The sequence below is a fragment of the Lissotriton helveticus genome, chromosome 5_1 (genome assembly GCF_964261635.1).
Source record: "Lissotriton helveticus chromosome 5_1, aLisHel1.1, whole genome shotgun sequence".
Taxonomy (NCBI): Eukaryota; Metazoa; Chordata; class Amphibia; order Caudata; family Salamandridae; genus Lissotriton; species Lissotriton helveticus.
In genome coordinates, this window is record NC_136065.1 from 111,136,565 (window position 1) to 111,148,832 (window position 12,268).

Below are 12,268 nucleotides of genomic sequence, written 5' to 3' on the forward strand. Positions count from 1 at the left end.
TAGCACTTTTAATACGAACTAATACGGCGTTAGGATTAACCGTTTCTGCTTCACCATATAGCATTAACAAGTTATCCTAATGACATGTACTTGGTAATCCTTTGCACTAACCATGGACACTTTCACCCGGTATTGCAATTACTCTGGAGTCCTAAGCACACTCCAGTACTTGAGCCCAAGGAATAGCTCAATAACTCTACACCGGCATTCACGCCGGTCTCACGCCGGTCAGACTCCTGATTGGCTTAGTTTTCCAAGCCTCGTGTTGGACTTCGGCCGCGCCTCTCCACTCTGGGCGGGTGCGTTCCAAACCTCGGTTTGGTTGGACGCGCCCACCCGGAAGAGCGCGGCTTGCAACACAAACGCTTTAATACTCAGCCACCGGCCCCGCTCTCCATCGTCAGGGTCCAGTTTTGAGGCGAAACCCAGGTTCATAACGGGCTGAGAGCGTTGAGGGCATGAGTGCACTTCAGCTACAGGATCGCTGGCCTTCTACATTAACAAGCTAAGTGTTCACCCGTTTTACGGAGGTTTTAAGAAAACCCTTCTTTTTTACAGGATGTGCCAGGCACGCTCCAACCCCCCTCCCGAGACCCATGGTGCAAGTAGCGCCCTGTTTTAAAGTGAGATATTAGTCCAAATTACCATCTTTAGGGGTCACAGACCTTTGGTCCATTGATCCCTTCATAAGGAGTACACATATCGTGTTTTTAACCCCTCTACCAACTTACCTTAGTTTTTAAAAACACCTTTAACACTTCACTTCCCAGAGTTAACGATATCATCCCCATAGGGCTACTTGGATGGTGTTAAAACTAGTGTCTACTTTGGGAACACTATGTATGCCACATACTATGGAGCACCATGATCAAACACATTGACTTATATTAATTATGTGTATGTCTGTTTGTGTTTGTTTCTGCATTTCACTTTACAGGTGCTGAGATACTCCACAATTTGGAGCATTTTTTGGAATGAGCGACCCGCTCTTCTATTTTTAGCACTTTTTCACCTTTTTTAATATTTTCACTTTCACGTGCCCAGGCCAGGGTGGACGATTAGAGAGTCCATACCGCCGGGGTTTAGTCCTGACGAATGCCTTGGTAAATTGAAACCACCCATATGGCAGAAACATGTTGACTGATTTAAGTATTTCTGAATTTAACCAATCCTAATACCTTGGCAGCTAAATTCAGACACATAATACTCCTCACCTGTGCCTTAGGGATCACTTATTAAAATTTTTTATTGATACCATTTTCTAGGCACTTTTAATTTTACCTCCCAGCACGCCCTTCTCACACAACCAGCTCCGCAGTCTTTCTGGCGTCGCAGCACACCGAAGAGGCACTCGGCCTCTTTGGTGGGGCCCGATGATGAAGCATGACACTGACTAGGTCGGTGTGTGAGGGCTTTCCTTCCCACCCAAAGTGGGTGTGTGATCCTTACTCCGTCTCTGTGGCTTTTTTGAGATTGATCTGACCGCTCTTTTTTTGTTTATTTGTATCTAACCGGGGACTGAGAGAGTGTCCTTGAATCTCCCTACCTCTCCCATTGTTGTTTTGGACATTAGTATTACCCCAAATTCCCGCACCATAAGTTGCCACCGCAACACAACTAGCTTTATAAATACGTAAAAGCTCATAGACTGGTTTCTTTCCCATCTTCTTACTGAATAGTTTAAGGGCCATCACAGACTTGGTAAAGAACAAATTTCTCCCTTTGACTGCGCTGTTCCACTGACCTGTACAGTCAAATAGTATACCTAAATAAGGGAAAGTTGCAGTATGATCCAGTGGCTTAGAGTCAATGAACATAGTTCTTTTCCTCTGTTTTGTTTTGATACCACAGAAAAGGTTTTGGTGCAATTCACCTTCAGGTCCAAATTAGTCATAAAGGTACAAAAAGATGTAATCATAGTTTGCATTGCTATGGGAGTCCTTGCCATAAGGACGGCATCATCTGCATAGATGAGTGCCGGTATTCGGCGTTGTAGTGCCATAGGCATATCAGTGCAGTCACTCAGCAGAGTATCCTCCAACCCATTGATGTAAATGGAGAATAAAAACGGGGCAAGGACACATCCTTGCCTCACTCCCCGCGCAATATTAAACATTCTTGTGCACTCTCCTTTTATACCATATCTGATCGTTGCCCTAGCCCCATTGTACAACTCTCTTAAAAAACGGATTATATTATCCTCTACACCCAAATAAGTCAAGATTGACCATAATTTGCTGTCATTAACACAGTCAAAGGAGGAGGTAAGATCCACAAAAGTTAAAAACAACCTCCCTCCCTTTACCTTAGTATATTTTTCCAAAAGTATAAATAAGTTGAGTCCTTGATCTATGGTCCCAACTCCGTCTCGAAACCCATATTGTAGATCACTAATGATCTTATGCTCATCGGCCCATGACTGCAGCCTATCTAGGATGACCCTGCCGATAATTTTAACTGTTGAGTCAAGCAGGGATATTGGGCGGTAACACGTGCAACTAGCCCTGTTGCCCTTTTTAAAAAATGGGTACAATGATTGATTCGTACCAAGTGCTAACAAGACCCAATGAACAAGCAGCATTAAGAAATCTTGTCAGCAGTGGCTCCCATAGTGTTACGTTATTTTTAAAGATGTCTACAGGGACGCCATCTGGGCCAGGCGCCTTACCCCCCGGCTTGAATTAATACCCTTAGTTACTTCTCCCAATGTAAAAAAGAGATTCAGCCCCTCTTTAATAACCTACCGATAATAACCACTTGGATGCTAATGACAAGGTCAGCTCGTCATGGAGTGCCCATTCATTTCAATGGAAATCTAGCATAAATCGCTGACATGCCATAGCATCCAAGTGGATTATCGGTAGGTTAGACGTCTTATGCCTTGCGAGTTCCCTCTGAGGTTCTTCATTTGCGGGTGAAGGATTATAGAGAGTCTCGAAATGTCTCACCCATTCATCCTCAGCAATGGCAATCTCTAACCTCGCCCTGGTGTCATCCTTGAAGTATGGCGCATTAACTGCCTTCCAAAAAGCTGTCATGTCCTTCAGTTCAGAGGCTTCTAATAATGCCTCCCATGCATCCTTCTTCATCTTTGCCCTTCAATTCTTAATGGCTAATTTATAAGATTTACGAAACTCCCTAATCTGTTTATGATCTCTATCATGCCTTTTCAGTGCCCGCTTGAGATTTGTGTGTGCCTTAGTACACTCATGGTCAAACCAACCCCTCTTTTTATTGTTATTGTTCTTTAAGTTGACCCACAGGCTTTCCTTTATACGTGTTATGATTAATTTGAAGTTAAGTACTTCGGTATCCTCAGACCCCATGTCCAAACAAATAATAAAACACGTATTGCAGGCCTTAAGTAAGTTACATAGAAACTCATCAGGTACAACCTTGGACCACTTTAGAGCATAACCATTCTGTCTAGAGATTTTGATCTCTCTTGAGTATTTCCTAGGGGTTTTATCTGTATTAACATGCGGGTCTGAAATTTCTACCCTAATGGGGAAATGATCACTTAAGGGGGTCTCCAGTACACTATAATTAGCAACACTACCCCCAAAACATGAAGAGATCAAAACATAATCAATTACAGATGATAACCCTCTACCATTAAAAGTTGCAGAGAAAGGGACCTCTGGATGACACAATTTATTTGCGAAACCTAGATCGTTCATGAAGAGGATTGCATTTAGGGCATCACCCTTTCCAGTATGTTCAAAATGTGTCGAAATAGACTCTCTGTCCAATGTTAAGCCACAGTTCCCTTTTCCTGCTCGATTACAAAGGGTACTATTAAAGTCACCCCCCATATCACAACAAACTCTTTGCGCTCATTGCAAATTATTGTATTGAGTTCGGAGTTTAAGGTTTTAAATACTGAAACTAAATCAGCCGAAGGGAAATTATTATATAGATTTTCAATTAGAATGCAGAAAGTATCATTCATATACAAACCAACAATATGGTAATAACAATTATTGTGAAAGACCTCAATATTTTTACATTTAAAACGATTTGAAACATATGTGCAGAGCCCTCCCTTGGCTCTGCCATGTAATGAGCCTATGGCTGGAGTAAAAACAGTTTTAAAACCATTCAAATGATACACATCCTTTGCCCATGTTTCTTGCAGGCACATGACATCAAGTTCTTTTGTTAATTTATGCCAAAGCGGGTTATCTAACTTGGCCCTAAGTCCGGCAATGTTCCAAAAGATAATAATCCATTTATCGTTGGTCACGTCATTTGTTGCATGTATCAAATCGGCAACCTTGCCTATATAGCTATCTGAGATGCCATCACTCTCGCATTGGCCCTTTAATGATATAACTAAAGCTTCAGACATTTCTGAGTGCGTCCGAACCGTAGCAGTATTAGACCGCCCTCCTAGGTGTTGAAGTTCTACGTTTCCCAGGGAGTCCTTTGCTTGAATGGGTTCGAAATTTTCAGCATAAGTAACGATTACATGGTCCCGTACTGGTCAGTCCACCCCCCAGACCAGAAAGGGAGTCAAACCTGTTATAGGTTGGAACATTAAATCGATTCCCTGGCAATTGATAATCATGAAAATTATTCGTCAGAAAGCCTCTGTACATCCTGGGTGCTATTGGGGCATTAAAGCGGTTACCAGTATCTAGATACCTTCCTCCATGGCGTGAATTGTACGACCTCTCACTACCCGCCACAAAGGGAGCCGGTGGGTAGAAGTAGCTTAGATCTAAAGAAAAGATTCCGCCTGAGTTTCCATAATTCGGGAAGGCACTTATAAACTGTACTACCCTTGGGTCTCTAAAGTTTACAATAATGCAATCTCCTTTAATATCTTTTGCATTATGGCCCAGCCAGTTTACTCTCCGGACATGATTTCCCCACCCAGGTCAGGTCTAAGGGGTCTATTTTTGTCTAGCCAATACATAACTTTATTTTTTAGTTCATGAGAAGTTTCATCCCTGTTATTCTTCCACTCCGGTACACCTGCCAGCACAATTACATAAGGATAGGAGTCCGGGGGAAGATCGACTCTCTTCCCATATACATTACTTCTGGGCGCCACTATTTTATCTGGTTCTAATACCCTTTTATCAGTGCTCTCAGTTGTGCCTGTTTGATTGCTATCTGCTTTACCGCCTCTCCCAGCTTTACAGGCCAGCTGGGAATCATTATCTTTTTTATTTACACTTACTGGGTTAGATAGATCTCCCAATTTCACTCTAGATAGTGGCTTCTGTTTATTACTGGGTAATGCGGGAGAACTATTTTGCGTGGGTTTTAATCCCCCAGTTTTTTCAGCAATTCGGAGTTATCCCGTGTAATCTTCTCAAGAGTTTCCAGCTGATTACCTATCCTTTTTACATTCCACCAAAAGAAGAATTAAAGATTTAACCAAGTGCTCAATATTTTCCAGCAAGCACGCGGTATCTCTAATATTTATAGGCGGGCTTTCATTTATTTCAACAATGGGGCTAGTATAATGCAAGCCAGTCTCTTCAGTCTGGTTAGAAATCTTGTTCCTATACATAACCCCCATATCCCGATGCTTAGGGAAAACAGTTTTTATCTTTTTAGTGCATGCGCCTTTCTGCTGGTTTCCGCTATGCTTGCGTTTTAAATTAATAGCCGTACCCTGCGCAGGTTCAATGCGTATTTGCTCTCTGGGCTCTCTAGGCAGCCCACTAGTTAGAAACTTTTGGCGCAGACCCGCCTCCACACTTGGATAAACCATGTAGGAGTCCAGGCTTGCGTCAATCCCACTTATATCTAGTATAGTTGAAAGGTCTTGTTGGTTACACGATTTTGGAACTTTATGGGTGAGTGGTTGTTCAGGTGACGGGCCTGTTGCAATGCTCCCAAGTGATGACTTTCTCATGAACACAGGATCAAGAGATATCCGTCGTTGAGTTGAGGCTATCTCTTTCTCTAGTGCAAACGCAGCCCTGGTAATGAAGGCATCTAAGGTGCCAGTGAGTCCTCCTCCCACTCCCTTGCTACATGACTTGTTTAATTTAGAGTTTTTTGACGCCATTACTACGATGCCTATAATGCTTATGCGTGTACCAAACAATTATAATGAAGTATATAGTATCTTGGAGGTTCAATAATTAAAAGAACAATTAAACAATATATAGTCAAGTCTTACTGAAATTGAGTAATCAAGGGGTATGGCCCAGCCAGTCTCCTCCTGTCTCGGACGGGCCCGGCACGTCCCGCGACGCGGGGATGTGCGCTGCTTTATGCGCCTCCTGGCACTGCTGGCGTGTCGCTGTTGCGCGCCGCCGCTGAGTATGCCGGGAGATGGAGTCCCGGGGCGGTGGCACAATTCTTGTCGGCGTGTGGTGGCATCTCCTTAGGGCAAGTGTAGCGGGCACGGTGTCCTGCTCCTACAGGTAGGCTCTCCTTTGGTTTGGCAAGGCTCGTCCATTCATATTCCGCCTGCATTTCTTCAAACTATTTGATCCTCCCCTTACCCCAGATATCCCTAATGGTGGAGATCCAGTTACGTCCCACTTATCGAACCCTTTTGTCCTCCAAAGCTTGCCTAGCTTCTCAGAGTCAAAGAGCGGAGTGGCCAAGGTCAGTTTATCTCTCCAACCCAGGGAACTCGTGGCATCATGCCAGATCCGAACGGGGTGCTTGGTCGGCCCCGTCAAATCCAGTTTCGTCAGTCTCGAGTACAGCGCCTTGCTGTACCTACCCCCGGGGAGATGCCATTTATCCATGGCATAGCCCAGGTCAGCGACTGGACCGTATGTGCCATGATGAAGCGCAGCCAGCTGGGAAGCCCAATAGTACCTTTTGATATCCGGGAGGGCAATGCCTCCGCCATCTTATTTGTGTACTGCATAAATGCTTTACACATTGCCTTTAACTTAAACCTGACTGCTTTATGCCAAGCTTCTTGAGGATTATGCTCGGGTTTATTTAGTGACTTGAGTGATTAACCCTGATGATTTTTGAGATGGGTTCTCGCCTCCCTCTACCAATACTCCAACCTCTTACAACAATTCTATATTTATAATGTATTTTTAGTGCTCCCTCTGAGCCCCAACCATCCATTAGGAATATTATCTCCATCTGATAATCCTGCCTCTCTAGAGCCTACGTACAGCAGTCCACAGATGAAAGGTATCCAGTAAATTTTTTGTAAATGTTAGGTGCTACATTCCATTTCATACTCATGCTAGGCTTGTGATAACATTTCAACTGTATGAGCTAAAAACATTTTTTCAATAAAATGTGCAAAACATCCATCAGATGTCATTGTAGGTGACAAATGGGTGTTTTGTGTAAAGAGCAGCCGACTGATAGATTTCTAGTGGCCTTACTTTTAATTACAGTGTCACATTTAATTAACGTGACTGAAAAGAAGCTTAGAACATTTACAAAAACAAAATCTATATTCCATCTTGCTGCAATCCACATCCTTTTGGGACTTACACATACGACAAAAAAAGCTCATTTAAACTGCAGCTTTTGCACATTTATTTCTTTGTTGGTTGTTTTCTCTAGTTTATTTTATGGTTTGCTTTGGAGTACCTGAATCCTGCTTTAAATATATAAGCAATTTGCAGTGAAGATTGCGACGAGGGAAGAGATCTTTGGGCAGCACAAACTCTTGACAACGTGTAGTCCTGCCTATCTTTGAGGATGGGTATTGTAGGATGCTAAGTGCTATGATGCCCTCTACTTAGATTGGCCTTCCTACCCAGCGGTTAATGGGTCTAAGATTCATGATTTGAGTTTTAGCACTTTCAGCACCCTGCTGAAATTAAAATATGGTAATTCTTCTAGAATTAGGTGGGCATGTAGGATGTAATCACGACTCTGGGTGCATCTGCAATACTCTGAGTTGCTTGCTGTTGTACATGTTTTGACACTGGTGAATAGTTAAATGTCAGCAGAAAAAGTTGGGTTTTCTGAACAATAAGCCTTTGACTAATAAATGCAGAACAAGTAAGGCAGCTGTACGTTCTTTCATTCTTTGATGGTCTTACTAAGTTATTTTCTGCATGTGTTTAGTTGCTGTGGTGCTGGAACAGCAGCAGATACAGAAATGACCACTCAACTCATATCTTCCAATCTGGAGCTCCATTCACTTTCCACCGGGCGTCTGCCTCGAGTTGCCACTGCCAATCGTATGCTGAAACAGATGTTATTCAGGTACCTACTATCTACTGTCTTTTGCAAATCTTTCATGTGCATAGTATTGAGAAATTATACACACAACGTATTTTGGCATGCAAGACTTTGTGTACTTGGATACTTTTGAGCCTGTGCTCACAATAAACCCCAAAGGGTGGGCTTTTTTCTAACTTTGTGTAGTTTATGAAAGGTTGAGTCATTTTAAGCACTCCACATGGTAGTAAGGAGTTCTTTTTTTAAAGAAAGATGATCTCTTGCACCATAGTAGAAGAAGAGCGTTGATATTGCTTGTTTGAATGTAGACGGTTTACATACTTCATTTGTTATGCATTCATTAGTTGATTATTTATATAGTGCATTATGCAGCCATTAGCTCACCTCAAAGGGCGGAAAGGAGCGAGAAATGCTGGGGATGAGTTGGGAGAGAATGAGGTAGATGAGCCGGTGGGGTGGCCTCGCCCAAAATGCTAGATTCTTAACTTATTGCGCAGCGGTGAGGGGGGAGAGGAGAAGGAAGAGATAGGAAGATCAAAGGCTGGGAGGAACAAAGGCTGGGAGGAACAAAGGCTGGGAGGAACAAAGGCTGGGAGGAACAAAGGCTGGGAGGAACAAAGGCTGGGAGGAACAAAGGCTGGGAGGAACAAAGGCTGGGAGGAACAAAGGCTGGGAGGAACAAAGGCTGGGAGGAACAAAGGCTGGAAGGAACAAAGGATGGAAGGAACAAAGGATGGTAGGAGGAACAAAGGATGGGAGAAGGGGGAGAAACAAAGGATGGGGAGGAGGTGTGGCAAAGGATGCGGGCAGAGGAGGAACCAAGGATGCGGGCAGAGGAGGAACCAAGGATGCGGGCAGAGGAGGAACCAAGGATGCGGGCAGAGGAGGAACCAAGGATGCGGGCAGAGGAGGAACCAGGAATGCGGGCAGAGGAGGAACCAAGGATGCGGGGAGAGAAGGAACCAAGGATGCGGGGAGAGAAGGAACCAAGGATGCGGGGAGAGAAGGAACCAAGGATGCGGGGAGAGAAGGAACCGAGGATGGGGGGGGAGAGAAGGGGAACCGAGGATGGGGGGGAGAGAAGGAACCGAGGATGGGGGGGGAGAGAAGGAACCGAGGATGCGGGGAGAGAAGGAACCGAGGATGCGGGGAGAGAAGGAACCGAGGATGCGGGGAGAGAAGGAACCGAGGATGCGGGGAGAGAAGGAACCGAGGATGCGGGGAGAGAAGGAACCGAGGATGCGGGGAGAGAAGGAACCGAGGATGCGGGGAGAGAAGGAACCGAGGATGCGGGGAGAGAAGGAACCGAGGATGCGGGGAGAGAAGGAACCGAGGATGCGGGGAGAGAAGGAACCGAGGATGCGGGGAGAGAAGGAACCGAGGATGGGGGGGGGGAGAGAAGGAACCGAGGATGGGGGGGCAGAGAAGGAACTGAGGATGGGGGGGGAGAGAAGGAACAGAGGATGGGGGGGGAGAGAAGGAACCGAGGATGGGGGGGGCAGAGAAGGAACCGAGGATGGGGGGGGAGAGAAGGAACCGAGGATGGGGGGGGGAGAGAAGGAACCGAGGATGGGGGGGGGGAGAGAAGGAACAGAGGATGGGGGGGGGGGAGAGAAGGAACCGAGGATGGGGGGGAGAGAAGGAACCGAGGATGGGGGGGGGGGGGGAGAGAAGGAACCGAGGATGGGGGGGGAGAGAAGGAACCGAGGATGGGGGGGGAGAGAAGGAACCGAGGATGGGGGGGGAGAGAAGGAACCGAGGATGGGGGGGGAGAGAAGGAACCGAGGATGGGGGGGGAGGAGAGAAGGAACCGAGGATGGGGGGGGGGGGGGGAGAGAAGGAACCGAGGATGGGGGGGGGGGAGGAGAGAAGGAACCGAGGATGGGGGGGAGGGAGAAGGAACCAAGGATGGGGTGGGGAGAAGGAGGAACAAAGGATGGGAGGAGGAGGAGGAGGAGGAGGAACACAGATGGGAAGAGGAGGGGAGGAACAAAGGATGTGAGGATGAGAAAAGGCAGGGAAGCGGGGTAAATGAAGGGGTCGGAGATAGGCAAGATTGAATAGATGGTATAGAACTTGCTAGTGTAGCATTAGGTCACTTCAAAGCACTCCTGAATTAGACTGAGCCACTCTTACCCACACCTGGAGATGCAAGCTCACAACCGGGCTGCCCTATATATGAGAGCAGAAAAGGTGAAGTACTATGGGATCTGCAGAGTGGCCTTGCTGTGCACCCGTCCCCAAACCACCACCACCCGCAGTCACACAAGTCTTATCAGTGGGGTTAGAAAGAGAAGATGAAAGAGATTAAGGAACACCCCAAAAAAAATGTTGCCAAGAGTTTGGACGGCATTGAAGTACAATTGGCAGCTAAAAGAAATATTGTTGCCAATTCAAATAGTGAAGAGAAAAATTGTTGCCAAAATTTCTCCGGTCCAGCAGAAGTGCATTTTACAGGTACAAGAAAAAAATTGTTGCCAATATTTCTAGCCAAGACAAAAAATAATTGTCATAATCCTAGTAGTGGTATGGAAGGGCAACTCGTATTTTGGAGGTCAGTACCAACAAATGAAAACTACCACAGCAATCCTTTTTTAAACCTGGGCCTGAGGTTTGCCAAAGACCATGCAACGTTAATTCTTCTGCTAGCACAGAAGGCCTTGACCATGGACCACCTGGTGCCCATGGAGGAAGACTTCAACCTAATCTGGGTCTGGGCATACTCCACATGTAGTAATCTGGTCCTTGATGGCATATGGTCCAGATGTCTTTGACAATCTAAAATCTGAGCTGCTACACCCTTCAGATTAGGCTGGGCTGGGTCTGCAGAGTTTTGCTATGCCAAACTCAGCGAAGTTACAAAAAAAACTCCGCAAAATTTGTGCTGGTATTCCTGCCGCTCGGGTAGAAATTCTACTTGAGCGCCAGGGAAAAAACTCTCCTGCACATCGGGAAGCGGAGTTTTCTGCACTCTGCGAGATCTGCGGAGTGCAGAAAACTCCTTGAATGGAGCGGAGTTCACAGCCCAGGCCTACTTCAAATGAGAAAGCCCTACAGAGCACTGTTGACCTAGTCTACCCTCAGCTGCAGTGCTTAGTTTGAGCTGGTGGTTGCCGGTGGGGACCACTGGGACTTATATATATATCTATATCTATATCTATATCTATCTATACATATACACCGCCGTCGCTCCTCCTTCACCCGGGTGCTTCAAGCCAGCGCCGGTGAAAACGCTAATAAACTTAAACACAATCTGACTTTCCTTCGTCAGAAAAACGGCAAGCACGCTGGAAATCCGGTATTAAGAATTTTATTCTGCAAACCCCCCTCACCCCAGACAGACGCGTTTCGCTGTGAAAAGCTTCATCAGTGTCAGTTAGTGCTCAGATTACAAAGCCATTTTAAAGCCCGCCAAGCTCTACTATTTACATTAACATAGAAAGTGGACAATGCACGCCAAGGATTGGGGCGGCCATCTTAAAATATACATGTCAACACACATTTCTATTGCTTTACTATGGCTAAGAATATAAAGTGCATAATAAAATTACAAAGCATTAACATCATAATAATCTCATATATGTACATACTTCATTTTTACTTGCATCACATGAAATTTCATTTTTTGTAGCGACTTATTTTGCCTTTTCTATCAACATCGTTTAACTTTTATGGGGTGAATCCCCCTAAGTCAACTACTGCTGTTTTTTCTTTTTTGGTCTTTTTGCCCTGTATGGGCTATGTTTACTGTTTCTTCTAATTTTAATCAGCTGCAACGCTTTATTAGGCAACATTGTCTTGACGCCTATTCATCTCTTTTAACGTCTTCTGAAAAATATATACAATAACCGTTTTTAGCATAAGCTCTGTTCCCTAGTTCTGAATTCCCCTATTCATATGGGTTCTACAGGTGAACCCACATCTCCTCATCATTATTCAGACCCCAAGGTGTTATTGTTTTGAGATCAATAATGAATTTCGACTCCAAAATTCGGAGTGCTTTTTCTCTGTTCCCGCCTCTTTCTGTTTTTAAGATTTGGTCCATGCAGTAGAAACTGAGCAGATCTCTGTTGCTCTGGTGGTATAGGGCAAAGTGACGAGCAACCGGATAATTCTTATCCTTGTTTGT

General features: G+C 45.1%; 1 protein-coding gene across 1 annotated transcript in view; it reads left to right on the plus strand.

Moving 5' to 3' along the window:
* The window catches only part of PSMB7 (proteasome 20S subunit beta 7), a 188,640-nt gene that overhangs the window by 43,874 nt on the left and 132,498 nt on the right, over positions 1-12,268 (plus strand). Inside the window, exon 4 of the mRNA XM_078641832.1 lies at positions 8,023-8,163. Coding sequence (XP_078497958.1) covers positions 8,023-8,163 — 141 coding nt within the window. The remainder of the gene's footprint in view (positions 1-8,022; positions 8,164-12,268) is intronic.